Here is a 15,158-nt window from a genome sequence, read left to right as displayed (position 1 = left end):
TTGGACCTGTGCATTTCTTATCGGGGCCTTCTTTGTTTCCCTCCCGGCCGGTGATCCACACACACACACGGTCTGGACGTGAGGCTCGGACTGAACTCTCGCTCTGAAGAGTGTGTTTGGCTCAGGCCAAAAGGAGAAGTACGAAAAGAAGGAAGAGCAGCTGCATTAAAGTGAAGGAACTACAGAAAGAGCGATTGTTAAACTGTTACAAAACCTTTTATACGTGTGTGCGTGCGTGCGTGCGTGCGTGTGTGTGTACATGTAACTGAATGCTGATCTTTATAAAAGGGGCATACTGTAACTTTTCACTGTGAGGTTTTTAGGATCTGTATGAAGATGCTTTCTTGCCAAACTGGTTGCTGCGAGGCATGTTTTTTATTCTTCTTCAGAGTTGCGTGTCCATTCCTGACTTTTTTTTTGTGTGTTTGCGAGAGTGTGTGTGTGTGTCAAAATGGTAATTTGAAACATGAAGATGAAAAAGTCTACTGCGCCTTTTACTGGACTGTGACTCTGACTGACTCCATTCCAACGGAAAATAAGCAAATGCCTACAAACCTGTGTCGTTATCGGAGGATTGTGTTACAACTCGTGACAGTAAACTGGTTTCCTGACTGCTTCAGGATAAAGTGTATGCAGAAATTCTTCGTCTGCTCTGTATTGCCTTGAGATTATGCAGTTCCAAAGTCCGCATACTTCATGGACCAATATTCACAACTTGACACAATCAGTATTTGCCCCCTCCCCCCTTTTTCTATGTGGCACATGGAGGCCCGTTCATTCCCCCCCCCCCCAGAAAGGTCAGCTGTTTGAAAGACTAATCAAATGAATGAATGTATGTAAAAATGAAGATTTCTGTCCACAGTGAGACTACTGAAGAGAGCGTCTCGTTGCCTTTGTTACTGAAGAAGGAGCTGAATCAGTCGTATTGTTTGCTGAAGGTGAAGGAATTTTGTCCTTTTTGAGAAGCTTTTTACTGATTGATGTCGATGAGCCCAGAAATGCTGCCTTCACAGGCTCCAGAAAAGATTGATTCATCCTCCCTCTCTGTCCTTCGAAAATAAAAACGTCGACTAAACGTGGTTGTGTTTTTTCTTCTGTGGGGCTGCCAAACATAAGGCTGCTTCAAACTCTCCTTGGTTATGAATTCATCGAGCTTCTGTTGTTGGGATTATTTGTGATTATTTGATTGGCTTTCATTGATCAGACCTTCTGTCCATCTGATTGACCCTGACCGGCCTCCTGGAGGTCAAGCACTAATGATTTATCAATGGGAAATGTATGCACTTGCTTTGTTTTCTTCATGCAGTTTATGAGAAAAATCAAACAAATATATGTGCAGAAGTGTTGGATTATGTATGCAGAGCTTCAACATTATGTGAATATCTAATGATCTGAGTGGAGAGGTAAAGCTGTGTGCGAGCAGACCTAGTTTCCTCCACGGTGCCCCTCAGGAAAATTGATTACCTTCCCCTGTTTTACATCCACACACAATTAACTTGAACAAAGACGAAGCGAAACCACTCGGAGGCTTGCTTCACCCCGCTCCATTTGTCAGGTTTAATTGAGACGGCGTGTCAATCAGCAGCCTGCAATCAAGATTTCTCCCTGTGACAGTAACCCGAGAGGCGCTCCCATCTCGTTTTCTGAATAAATCAGTCTACGGTTTCAAGAGGGTGATACAGGAGAGAGTATTTAATTGCTTGTGCATGAATAATGAATTTCTGTTGAGGTAATGGCAATGTTCACTTACAGCACTCTATGCTGAACATTAATTAAGTGACATAAATTCCTCCTAATCCCTGATGATAAAGTGCTGGTGCTATAATAGACTCATGATACAGGGATCAGTGTGAGTGTCTGTGTGTGTGGGTGTGGAAATAGCCGTCAGCCACTCTGTTAGGCACACCTGTGCAATTTAATACAGTGGTTAGCACTTTCACTTCACATCTAGGAGAAATTTGCAAGTACCAAAAAAACAAAAAAAAATGTTGAAAGAGGCAAGAAGAGCAAGAATTGAGAAGACTCCTGGTTCGATTCCGAGCTCGCGGGGCCTTTCTGTGTGAGGTCTGCCTGATGCCCCTGCTCGTGTGTGGACTTTCTCCGGGCGCTCAGGTTTCCTCCCTCAGTCAGAAAACATATGTTTGAGGCTAATTGTTGGTTGTGCATGTGAGCGTGTGTGTTTGTGTGTCTGGCCTGTATAGGATGTAACCTGCCTTCACACACAGTCAGCTGGGACTGGTCCAACACCCTTCAATCCCCCGGTGGACTCCTGTGTTAAACTCTATTAAGAGTGTACTTTCACACACATGTGCACTTGTCAGATTGTTCCCTGCCCAATATACAGGCAGCATTATGTAGCAGACGTGGCCTTTCTGTGTGGAGTTTGCATGTTGTCACTTTCCTCCCTCAGCGAGAACATGCATTTTGAAGCCAGCAGGTGTGAGTGTGAGTGTGTTTTTCATTCTGCCTCTGTTTGGACTGTACAGTTTGTACCAAGTCTTCGCTCAGGATCGGCTCCAGGGAGATGGATACAGGCAGAACGATACACACACATTTGCATGCAATGTGCTCACAAATGAGAGGATCACGTCTAAGACAGTCTGCGGTTTGTCCTCTTTGCATGTCCTCATTTGTCCGTGAGAGTCAGTACAAACTCGACCCGATCGAGTCTGGACCTGGAAGAACTCTATTATCTTTATTTTCCAAGTGTGTTGCTGATGAGGAACGCGTTCTCCACATTGTTTTAGTTTATTATTGTTGTTGTTGACGTCACCACGTGTCTCTCTCTTCCTTACGTCGGCCGCCGCGCAGCCACGTGAGCGACGCTCCGGACGCACGCGCGGCCAGCAGGGGACTCACTTCAACTAATTATTGTGCCAAATGGCACCTGTTCGTCAGAAAGCCGCGCTCCCGAGCTCCAGCCTCCTTCGTCTCCGGTTTGGCAGCTTTAAAGCAAACCGGAAAGTTGCTCCTGCGCTCCAACTTCCAGCCGTCAGCAGTGGCGAGGAGGTCCGGGTCCGATCCGGGTCCGGTCAGGTGCGCTCCGCAGCGGCTCTCAGGTGAGTCCGGACGCGTCCAGCTCTGCTGCCGCTGCTTCATTTTTTTTTTTTTTTTGACATGTTTTTCAATTAATATCGAATCTGGCGAGACTGGTGACTTCCTGGTGAAACTGAACTGCCTCAGTTTAAAATGAATGAGAGGAACATATTCTCCCCTTCCTCTTTTCATTCTGCCGAGTGAAAAAAAAAAAACCTTTTCTGAAAAAAGAAAAACTCTGCTGGCTGCTTCCTTTGGTTTTAAAGTGTTCATATCTGATGCTTTTATGCTTTCTGCTGGATAAATAACCCAACATGATACTTTTCCTCAGGGAGAAACTTCACATGACCCTGTCATATGAGTATGAGCAGTAGAAATAGTGATTTCTTTCCTTTCTTGATTTTTCTTTCATTTTCTGACTGGAAAAAAAATCATGTAAATTAAGATTTTTTTTTTCTTTTCATCTAAAACACTGAATGCTTTGAGTTTCTTTGAGCAAAGTTTAATTAAATTTGAATTTTAAAATAAACTTCAGTGCGAAACCTTTTCAACATCTGCAGACCAAGACTGACAGATTACAGAGTTACTTTATTAATCCCAAACTGGGACATTCTGGGAAATTCTTATATTGTCTTTTATGTGATGTAGTGGTCAATGCTTTTGTCTTGCATCAAGAATATCCCTGGTTCATGTCTAGGTGGAACGCCCCTGTGTGTACACAGTGCATCTTCTACCAGTGTGTGTGTGCAGTTGATGTCTACAGGGTTTCCTGTAGATGTGAGTGGTTGTCTGCTGGGCTCATCAGTTCCAGCAGTTTGTGAATCCAAGCTCGGTAAAGCTTTCGAGAAGTTAGTCCAACAATCACAACTCCAAAAGGTGCTTCAGGCAGTTTATCTTCCTGCATGAAACCCATCGTAAAACAGAAAATGTCCCCGTGGCTGCTCTCAAACCGGGGTAATCTCAGTGTGAGGTGACAGGACGAACCACTGCTGCATCACTGATCTCTGGGCTCAGGCGTCACTCTTGTCATGCTTCTTTGACCCGAACTGTCAATACCCTGGTTAATACAGTAGAAGCAGCAGTTAGAAGGAAAGAAACGTAATGTTTTGTGTTGATTTTCCACTCCAGTTTGAGCTCACGGGCATGAAGTTGAACAGGCTTGATGCTGCTTTAACAACAGAGCGATACAAAGAGCTGCTTGTTTACATACTTCCTGAATAGATTTGCACGCTTTTATGCTGAACGTTTTTTGATATTAATCTCGGTTAACGGTTCACCAATGCAGAAATCAATGTTCATCTCACTTTTTATGAAATCTAAAAAAAAGGGTTCATTACATGCAGAATTGATTTTTATTTCTTGAAACTTGGATTGTGGCTCACAGATAATGAAAACCCCAAACTCACTTTCTCAGAAAATATTGTGAAAAAGTTCAACATTAGAAACTGTGGTGTAACGCTCCAGTCAGATGATTACGTCAAAACACCTGCAGAGGACTCTTGAGTCGGCTACAGAGTCATGAGGAAGACTGCTGACTGGACAGAAATCCAGGAGACAGTTGGATCCCTCACAAGGAGGCGAAGCCACAAAAGGTCTGGTTGTTGACAGAGTTGCTGTATGCAAAGATAATCATAGAAAGTTGAGTGGAAGGAAGAAATGTAGCAGGAAAAGGTGCAACAGCAGAAGGTATAACCGCAGCTGAGAGAGGACTGTCAAGCAAAATCCATTCGAGAATTTGGGGAGCTTCACAAAGAGCGGATTGAGGCTGTGTTCAGCCCATCGTGAATCTCTATGCATACACAAATCGTCGACATGGGACACTTGTGGCAGTCTTCATGTCAAATTGCTGAACCGGAGACCACATCAGGATAGTGTGACCTGGTCCACACTGCCAGAGATACCGAAACCTGGTTCAGTGGCCACAGTGTGAGAGAAAACTGTCCTGATCTGAACCCCCTCAGAGAATCTGCGGCCTATTGTCAAGGGGAAGATGAGAGACGCCAGACCGCGCCACAATGCAGGTGACCTGGGCTTCCATTACAGGCTGATGGCTGCCGCGCCACGCCTCGAGCATTTCCACAAGACCTGACATTCCTGAGACTGTGAATTTTAGGCTTTCATTATCTGTGAGCCATAATCATCCAGATTTCAAGCAATGAAGCCTTGAAATATTCATTTTATATTTAATGGATCTATATATGGGTTTCACTTTCTGAAATGAGGGAGAAATATTGAACTTTTTCATGATGTTCTTATTATTTGAGATGTACCTGTATTATATATATCCCTGGAGGCTGAAATGACCTGTGACTTTAACAACAGATGCAAAGAACTGCTTTTTACAAACTTTTCTCTGAAAGTTATTAACAAGCGCATTTGCACATAATCTTTTCCACATTAACCGTAACACTTATCAGACATTTTAAGAAGTCAGTAAGCTTGAGTTCTGCTCTGCAGGTTAAACTTAAACACGCCTTCTGATGTTTGCTCTGTTCTCTTGTGTAAATTGATCTTGATTAAGGCATCGGTTGACTTCCAGCGTAGATGATAAATTTGGAGACGGCCCCTCGGCCTCTTCTATTTTTCTTTCTGAAACATTAAAGCCCTGCCCCAGTCATAATACAGAAACACTAATTTCCTGCTTGGCTGTAGTCTTTCGTTTTACGTAACAGGAAGCAGCCTCCTCACATTGCACTTTGACTGAATAAAGTTGAGATCCCATCATGCATCACTTCACTTCCTCCAGTTGACAGCTGGTAATCACTCATGTAACTGATTAACTGGAGAGCTACCTGCTGTGTGAGCGTGCGCTGCCGCGGTTCACCTCCCGACACGTGGGTCCTGGAGGACTGTGGCCCAAGCAGGTGAGTTCAGGTGTTTACTGAGAGGTGTGGCGTGTTTGTTCATCTTGGCCCGCCCCTCGGGACCGTTTCCTAAAGAGACGGATCGGGAGGAGGAGTGAGGCAGACCAGTTTACCAGCTGCTATGACGCCTGCCGAGACGCACAAACCGGTTTCAGGAATTCTTTACTTGAGGAGAAAAGTTAATTCAGTGGAAGTTTATTATTTATGAGGTTGAAGAATAGTTTGATTTTAATGAAATATTTTTTTAAAGTTTGTCTGAAACCTTTAGGTTTCAGTCAGTGAATCTCAAAAACTTTTTTTTTTCTTTTTTGTTTTTTCTGTATTTCAGTTCCAGAAACAATAAGCTCTGAAGCATGCGTCTGTTCCGCCGCCGCATGTCCCCCCTGAAGCTGGCGCTGCTGGGGGGGACTCTCTTCATGGTGGTCTTGGTGGTTCTACAGAAGGACGTCGGCTCGTCGTCCGCCGCCGACCCCTGGCTGCAGGACCTGGTCCAGAAGAAGGACAAAGTGATGGTGATCGTCCGGGAGGCCGTCAACAACATTAACTTCCAGATCCGGGCCCCTCAGCCGCCGCCGGTCCAGGAGCAGCCCACCCAGGACATCCACTGTCCCGCCGGGTTCTACAGCCTGGCCGAGCTCAAGCCCCACCTGGAGAGACCGCCTCAGGACCCCAGCGGCCCGGGAGCCGATGGGAAGGCGTTTCAGAAGGCCGGCATGTCTCCGGAGGAGCAGAAGGAGAAGGACGAGGGGATGACTCGGCATTGCTTCAACCAGTTCGCCAGCGACCGGATCTCGCTCAGCCGCAGCCTCGGGGAAGACACCCGCCCCGTGGAGTAAGGACTTTATCCACTGCGGTTCTCACTGACGAACATGCTGACATGTACACTGATAACGCCCCGCGTCTCGGCTCGGGTCGTGCTCAGGGACGTAAATAATTTACATGCGTTTTCATAGCAGAATCGAGCATTTCCCTAAAGAAATCCCTTCAGTCAGATGTGAAATCCCGCTGCGACTGCTGAATGCCGGCGGAGCAGAGCGGGCCGGGCCTGAGGCATTATCAGTGTTATGCATACTTTCACTGGAAATGTTTGCCTGACTCGTTATCTGTGGCCCTTAATGGGCCTTTTCTGCCACGGTCTCCTAGTGGCTTCATTACATCTGGTGTTTGTTAGTGAGCAGACCCTCGAACGTCGGCGAACGCTGATACGTCACACGTGGCTCCGGCGAAACTGTCTGTGACTTTCATTTCAGATAAGCACCTCGCGCTCACGCGCTCCTTTGTGTCTGTGTGTGTTTCCTCATGGCTCGGCCCGCCTCGCCCCAGGTGTGTGGAGAGAAAGTTCCGCCGCTGCCCGGCTCTGCCCACCACCAGCGTCATCATCGTGTTCCACAACGAGGCCTGGTCCACGCTCCTGAGGACGGTCTTCAGCGTCCTGCACACGTCTCCCGCCATCCTGCTCAAAGAGATCATCATGGTGGATGATGCCAGTACTGCAGGTGTGAAAAAAGGACTCCACGCAGTAGGAAGAGTTACTGATGTCTATTTAATTACAAGAATCAGTTTATTCAAAGCAGCGTTTAATGCGGGCGGTGTCCTTTTCATGTGACCAAAGGAGGGAAAACAATAGACGTTTGTTTTGTTTGATTCAGGTTGTTCTCAGTTTTTAAAATAGAAGCAAAAATACAACAACAAAGTGTGTTTGAACAGTTGTTCAGAAATATTTTCTGAAGCTTAATCTCCATAGCAGTGCTGTGTGCGGCATGTTGGATTAGTCTACCAAACCTGATCATGTGTGAAAACGCCTTTAAGCAAACGACGAGGCAGGATAAGATTTGAGTTCAGAACAAAAACATGGAGGAACCCGTTTGGTGACGCAGACGAGGGCGTAGCGGCGTTGGTTTCTGAATCACGGATAGTTTGATTATGTTACTGAAGACATAAAACAGACAATCTACGGTCCAAAGACCACATTCGACTACGCCCCGTGGTTCATCAGGTGACAACTGAATTCACTCCCAAGTTACTGGCTTTTAGTTTCAAGGTGGGAAAAAAAAAAGAATCTTTGGATTCATGTTAAACACTTCTGGTCATGAGTGTCGCTCCTGATGAGTTTCTGCTCCTCAATGTCTTTCTTCTCTGAGCCACTCATGTAGTCAGGTGTGTTTGAACTGAGAGATTTCTGAGACGAAACTTATTAATCCTGAATTTGATGTTGATGAGTGTTGATTTTTAACCTTTTGTAATTTATCGCTTTCCCACCATAAACTTAAAAAAATGGATCCAGTGTATAACTATTGACGTGCGCCGTGCGTAATTTATGATTTGTTGTGGATATGGAGTTTCCAGGGCAACGCTCCACTCGCTGATAAGATAAAGCTGGAGCTGAAACTTTGCTTGGGACAGAAACGACTTTCACACAATCGGCAAATAGGAAAGTTTGGAGAAACGAGAGACTGTGATCACAACATTGTAGTGAACGTGGTGACTGAAGGCAGATCAAATGAAAGTATACGTTCTTATTTTTGGTTTGCAATGCTAACGGGGGTAACTCGTGACCTCAATGTGGGGAAAGACGAGGAAAAAAAATTTAATGTCGAGTTTTTATTATTAGCATGTGAAAGTCCCAGTACTTATCAACTGAAGCCTAAACTGAATCTCTACGTTCAAGGATTAAAGTTGAAACCACCTTTACTCGCCAAAAACAGTCACGATTTCAAGGCTGCTGCCGAGCAGGAACAGTTCAGATCTCCGTGCTTCTGGAAAGTATCCACAATAAACAATCTTTTTTTTTTTTTTAAGTAAAAATTCTACACACAATGCCCCAAAATGACAATCTGAAAGTCCTTTTTTTTTTTTCTTTTTTTAAAATTTATATTTGCAAATTTCTTAGACATAAAAAATCTAGAAATCTTGGAAATCACATGTATATAAAGTATTCACAGCCTGTGTTGAGCCACTCTGGCATCACAGCCTCGAGTCAATTTGGATATGACGCCTCAAAGCTCAGCACGCCCGTCTTTGGCCAGTGTTGGTGAGTTTGCAGAACCTGTCCAGTTCCATCAGGTTGGATCAGATCTCTCTGAAGATGTCAGATCAGGTTCAGGTCTGGACTCTGACTGGTCTAGTCGAGGATTTTCAGAGTTGCCCTGAAACCCCCTTTGATTTCTCGGCTCTGGGCTTCAGGTCGTCGTCCTGCTGAAAGATGAACCATCATCTCAGTCTGAGGTCCAGACTGATCTGAAGAGAGTGATCTGGTTTTCATCCAGGATGTCTCTCTGCGTTTGATTCATCCTGACTTTTTCTTTTCATGAAGTATTCACTGTCTGTCTGACTATATTGTGGTTTAACTTGAACTAGATTTACTGCAGTATTTCAACCAGCACTAGCAAAGATGTAATGAATGAACGGTTAACTTAAAAACTGAAGACAAATATTTTTCAATGTATAATGTGGAGTTCATTTCAATTTATGCTTTATTTCCAAACTGCATAATATAATCCATAACGTTTGCTGTTGGCCTGTTACGTCCTTTTGACTTGAACACTTTGAGAAGCGAGTGATAACTCAGACAGGCTTCCACATAAATCTTAAAGAAAGACCTTGCTTTGATTTTTTTTTTTTGTTTTGTTTTGTTTTGTTTTGAGATCTAAGTAAGCCTGACTCTTGATCCGGGTCATACCGTGAGATTATTCTGACGTTTCCTTCTGCTTGGAGCTTCTGTTTTTGGTCACAAGTGTTCCGATCTGTGTTTCTGGTGGAGTCACCCAGTTTGACATGAAACGTCTGCCATTCACTGTGGTTTGAAACGCCTCAAGAGGGGAAGTGTGACCTACTTTTACTGACAACATTTCCACTTCGCCGCCTCTCTGCTTGCTGCTGGTCTCGTGGGTATATATGTAAAGACTGGTTGACTTCTTCTTCTTCTTCTTCCTTTTTTTCTTTTTTTTTTTTTGTGTGTGTGTTGTGCCACAGCATCGAGGTGCTTTTTTGAAATACGAGGCTGGGTTTCGGTTGTGCGTTTGAAGCCAGCTGCATGGCTGCTGTGACGGCGGCAGAGGGGAAAAAAAGACCGCCTCCTCAGCTCAACGAACTTTTATATGAAACGATGAAAGGAGGGTGAGGTGACGATGCTGTTTTGTCTCTGCAGAGCACTTGGGGAAACGGCTGGAGGAGTATGTGCGTCAGCTGAAAGTGGTGAAGGTAGTGAGGCAGGAGGAGAGGAAAGGCCTCATCACCGCCAGGATGCTCGGTGCCAGCATCGCTCAGGGCGAAGTGCTCACCTTCCTAGACGCACACTGTAAGGAGATACACACACATACGCACGCACCTGCGCAACACTTACGCACGCACCTGCGCAACACTACTCCTACAACAATAAAAATACCTGCTAATTTGATTTCTACTAATAAGACTCACTTAGTAGAAATACAGGTAGGTAAGTAATTTCAAGTCTAGAATGTACTCAAGTATGGAAATTATTTTCATTCACAACCTTTCATGATTCATCTTGAAACATCGTTTGGGTGGCACACATGCACGCACACACGCCTCCTGTCATTGTCAAGTTGTTTGAGTGGACAAACCAGCTTCATGATTCGCATCAGCTCATAGCTCTGAAACAGACAGACGATAGTCTAAATATAAAACTTAATCTAGCCAATCGAGCCAAACTTAGACTAGTTCTTAAAATAGTTTGAGACTAATCTGTGGACTTTTTGAAATTGACTCACAAGCTATAAAAATTACTAACGGGCCACATGTGTGTAAAGAGCTGGGATTCCCATGTCTGGTTTATTGGCTTTCAAAACACATTTCTCAGAAGTGTATTAAACTTCATTTTGTTCGTATAGTTTTTTTCAGTGAGCAGCTAAAATGCTTCATGTTTACTCATAATGTTGAGACACCACGTGGCTCCTTCACTGTTAATTAAAGTTGTCCATTTCTCAATAAGATATTTGGTTTAATTGCTGCAGTTTTTTTTTTTTTTTTTTTTTAATGTAAGTTTCATCGGTGCCTGTCAGGTGTGGAGGTAAATCTGGTAGAATTGGAGATATGAAGCTGATTTTGCCCTGTGAATGTCTTCAGGTGAGTGTTTCCACGGGTGGTTGGAGCCTCTGCTGACCCGTATCGTCGAGGAGCCCACCGCCGTGGTCAGTCCTGAAATCAGCAGCATTGATCTCAACACCTTCCAGTTCGCCAAGCCCGTGGCCACCAACCGCGCCTACAACCGGGGGAACTTCGACTGGAGCCTGACCTTCGGCTGGGAGGCCATCCCCGAGGACGCCAAGAGGTTGCGCAAGGACGAGACCTTCCCCGTCAAGTAAAAACCAGTTTTACCCGATCCCTTTCTATTTCATCCCCCACGAGCCGGCCCGCCCTAAAGCCTCTGACCTGCTGAAATTTCAGAACCCCTACGTTTGCCGGAGGCCTCTTCTCAATCTCCAAGAAGTACTTCGAGCACATCGGAACGTACGACGACAAGATGGAGATCTGGGGCGGAGAAAACGTGGAAATGTCCTTCAGGGTCAGTTCATTGATCAAATCACACCGTTACTGAAGTCTTCGTCTGGATATCAGGACGGGCCTCGTGCACGCCCAGCAGATTCCCTCATGAACACCGGTGTGGTATTGATGGCGACGATTTGAACCAGTAGTGTCCAACATTTGTCTTTATTAATTAAAACGCGGCGTGTTTTTTCCTCTCGTTGAACCACTTAAAGGCGTCGTCCGGTCTGACGGCCTGAATGCGTGACAGCGGTGTCTTGTGGGCTTCTCAGGTCTGGCAGTGTGGCGGTCAGCTGGAAATCATCCCCTGCTCCGTGGTCGGCCACGTGTTCCGCACCAAAAGCCCGCACACCTTCCCCAAAGGCACGGAGGTGATCACTCGCAACCAGGTGCGGCTGGCAGAGGTGTGGATGGACGATTACAAGAAGATCTTCTATCGACGCAACAAGAACGCCGCCAAGATGGCGAGCGAGGTCGGGCCTCAGTTTGTCACTCAGCATGTTGAATGCATTTATTTAGCAGTGTTGTGGTGAACGGTTTGTTTCCCCACTGTGACAGAACAATTATGGAGACATCTCTGATCGCCTGAAGCTGAGAGAGTCGCTAAACTGCAAAAACTTCACCTGGTACCTGAAGAACATCTACCCAGAGGCCTTCGTTCCAGACCTGACGCCAGAAAAGTTTGGCGCTGTGAGTCAAGTTTGCCTCTTCAGCTCTTGTCTTGTGTGATAATTATGCTGCAGTATCTCACAGTCGCTCCGTCCCTGTTTGCACCAGCTTAAAAACTTGGGCTCTAACACCTGCCTGGACGTTGGCGAGAACAACAATGGAGGGAAGCCGATGATCATGTACCAGTGTCACAACATGGGGGGCAACCAGGTACAGTAGCAGGTCTGGGGAAGGTGATTTCATGAAGCTGCAGACGTCTGACCGCTCCCCGGTTCCTTCCAGTACTTTGAGTATTCGTCTCACAAGGAGCTGCGGCACAACATCGGGAAGCAGCTCTGCCTGGAAGCCACCAACTACCCGGATCCCGTGAAGCTGCAGATGTGTCAGCTCAAAGGGAAAGGCACCCACCTCTCCCCACACCAGGAGTGGATCTTCACAGAGGTGAGAGAAAGCAGCAGCGCTCAGCAGCAGGGCTTAATGTTAAGCAGAAAATCAAACACGAATGAACCAATGCGACCGACACTCAGCTTTTTTTTAATCTCAGCGTCATTTGAACTGGTTACAAATTACATGGCGACAATAAATATCGATGGAGACCATCAATCTATTGACGTCCAGGTTGGACAGCAGCCTTCAGCCTCTCCTGTTTGGCTCACCTGACAATAGAAAACACATTACTGATCCAGAACTTCACCTCTGGCTCAGGACTGGCAGCAGATTGGGAATGTGATGCTTGACTACAGCCTCATTGCACTCACTCTCCAGCGATTTACTGACATTTTTTTTTTTTTTTTTTTTTTTTTTTAAGTGAGATTATTTATGTGTAATTAAGATTATTGAGAAACCTCTGAGAAGCTCATCTGAATTTGTCCTTGTTTACAGTTAGAAATGTTGTTTAGTTGAATTTTCTGCCCAAACAGAAGGGTTACTAAGTAGATATTAAAATGATGAGCCATCTTTAAAATTAGTTACAGCCGAGCATTGTTTTGTTCTTTGACGTTATTGGAGAAAACTTCAAATCAGCATAATTGCTTCTTTTCCATATTTTTTAATGGGTTCATAACCACATCCTGCATCCAGCTCAGATCTGTGATTCACCTCGTTATTGTACACTACATTATATCTGCGTTTCATTTCTAATTTTCATGTTCATTATTATTTTTCTCTTCCTGTATTTCAGTTGTAGTGTTACATTTTTTATCTAATTTACATAGCCGCCAAATTTTTTTTCAACCTGATTTCCATGCTTGTCATAAATTATCCTCTTCAGTCTTCATGTAGATTCTATAACGAAACTGATGCTTAACACAACCATGTCTCACCTGTTTAGTTTGAAGCTTTTAGCTCACTGCTAGCTTACTGTACTGACAATTACAGCAACAAAAAATGAGTTTCTTGACTTCTGTTTTCTTCCAAATATGATGGACAAACAAATCAAAGTCAAGCAAGTTGTTACACCCAGAAAAATATCTGTTACAGCAAAACCACTGTTTTGTTTTCTGTTTTTTTCACATAGTGAGAAGTTATCATAGTTTGTGTTAATAAGTAATCTGCAGGAACAGAAGTGGATTAATATCAGCTAATCATCTCCAGAGTTAATGTGAAACAGGCTTACCTTATTTACGCCACATTTCCCCCGCACATTCCTGCTGTATTTATATATTTAACTACTCTGTGGTACATACTTATTTGTTGCTGTAGGCCTGATTCTGTTTGTTTGCTCTCTTACTCTGCAGGAAAATCTCTTGAAGAATCCCAGCAGTGGAAAATGTTTAGCGTTGAATGAGAAAGTGATTCAGATGCTCCACTGCAACGCGGCAGATCGCAACCAGCAGTGGGTCTTCAGCTGACCCCCCTCCCCCCCCCCCGTGTCCCCGAGGTGACCCCTGGCACCTTTCGTACCTCCTCCTCGGACTTGGCTCAGGAACGTGAAGCCAGCGGTGCGCTGTTGGAGTTTCCGCGCAGCTCAGGGAGCATTCGACCACAACGAGGACAAAGTAAAGACAGTTACAGTGGTCAAAGAACTTTGGGGCAGTTTTTAGCCCTTTTTAAAAAAATAAATTATGAGATAAACTCAGGAAAGTCATTTGGTGGTGTTTGGGGGTCTTTGGATGAATCGTGGACGAGCATGACGAAGGCTGTGAGCCGCCCGAATTAACTGGATTTACACTGCAGCTTGTAAAATATGTAATAAAGACATTTTTTTTTGTCTGCGTTGACTGAAATGTGAATTTATATAACGGTCATGAAGCAGTGAGAGATGTCTAGTTTTTAAATGAGTGGTTTTGTCAAATAAAGAATAATGTCTATGTGAAATGTTTTCTGTCATTCATGAAGATTTCACTGGTTCATCAAAATTGTGTGTGTGTGGAGGTGGGTGGGTGTGAGCACATCTAATGTATTTTAAAATGGAGTAACTGGGCCCGTCACCGCTCACATACTGTACAAAATGACATGTCAATTTAGTGGCGTCTATATATTTTCTAAATAAATTTCACTGTGACAGTTCTAAAGCTTTGTGTCTTAATCTGTTCAATTTTTTTTTGCCCATTGTCTTTTCATGCAGTTCGCAGCTCACATCGGGCACATTTCTATTTGAAGTTTGTATGTTTTTCCTGCGTGTTTTGGGGTTTCCTCTCACACTCTAAAGACGCGTGAGTGTGTTTTTCATGTCTTGCCTGCTGTGATGGACTGATGGCGTGTTTGGGGTTTATCCTGCCTCTCCCTGGGATTATCCACAGCAAATTTAACAACTGAATGTTTGAGAAGCGCCACAACGCAGCTGCTAGTATTTCCCTCCCATATTTCAACAGTCTTTTCTGTTCTTAAGTAATGATTAACTTAATCTTTGCTGTAGTTACTGACACTTCACAGATTAGACGGCTCAAGAACAGAAATGTTTCAATAATGACTCAGAGCCAGAGTACTGGAGGTCATGCGCTGATAAGAAACCTTGAGGGATCTGTTCATGTTTGCACAACAAGGAGTGGTTTGAAATGGAAAAACCTTCAGCCAGTTGCTTCACTGTCTCCCAAGTAGACCTGAATTGTGTGCTGAAGTGAAAGAACAGGATTTCCAAACCGG

General features: G+C 44.6%; 1 protein-coding gene across 2 annotated transcripts; it reads left to right on the top strand.

Moving 5' to 3' along the window:
- Positions 1-2,942: 2,942 nt before the first annotated feature.
- galnt6 (UDP-N-acetyl-alpha-D-galactosamine:polypeptide N-acetylgalactosaminyltransferase 6 (GalNAc-T6)) lies at positions 2,943-14,131 on the top strand. 2 transcript variants are annotated; one of them, XM_030118624.1, is made up of 11 exons: positions 2,943-3,059; positions 6,229-6,732; positions 7,224-7,396; positions 10,048-10,197; positions 10,986-11,220; positions 11,307-11,424; positions 11,678-11,878; positions 11,964-12,095; positions 12,183-12,284; positions 12,357-12,515; positions 13,811-14,131. In XM_030118624.1, exons 2-11 carry the CDS (start codon positions 6,254-6,256, stop codon positions 13,922-13,924), a joined length of 1,863 nt encoding a protein of 620 aa, XP_029974484.1. In that variant the 5' UTR covers positions 2,943-3,059; positions 6,229-6,253; the 3' UTR covers positions 13,925-14,131. The 2 variants fall into 2 exon arrangements, with proteins under 2 accessions (XP_029974484.1, XP_029974485.1); XM_030118625.1 differs by lacking the exon at positions 2,943-3,059 and adding an exon at positions 6,026-6,109.
- Positions 14,132-15,158: the final 1,027 nt, after the last annotated feature.

The sequence above is a fragment of the Salarias fasciatus genome, chromosome 20, assembly GCF_902148845.1.
Source record: "Salarias fasciatus chromosome 20, fSalaFa1.1, whole genome shotgun sequence".
Classification (NCBI taxonomy): Eukaryota; Metazoa; Chordata; class Actinopteri; order Blenniiformes; family Blenniidae; genus Salarias; species Salarias fasciatus.
Note: the sequence above shows the minus strand (reverse complement) of the source record. Positions and strands in the feature narration are given on the sequence as shown.

Bases quoted from the DNA above. Each gene is read 5' to 3' on its own strand.
- galnt6 (XM_030118624.1), top strand. From the start codon at position 6,254: ATGCGTCTGTTCCGCCGCCGCATGTCCCCCCTGAAGCTGGCGCTGCTG. The intron at 6,733-7,223 runs GTAAGGACTTTA...GCCTCGCCCCAG, and splicing joins GAAGACACCCGCCCCGTGGA to GTGTGTGGAGAGAAAGTTCC. The intron at 7,397-10,047 runs GTGTGAAAAAAG...TTGTCTCTGCAG, and splicing joins GGATGATGCCAGTACTGCAG to AGCACTTGGGGAAACGGCTG.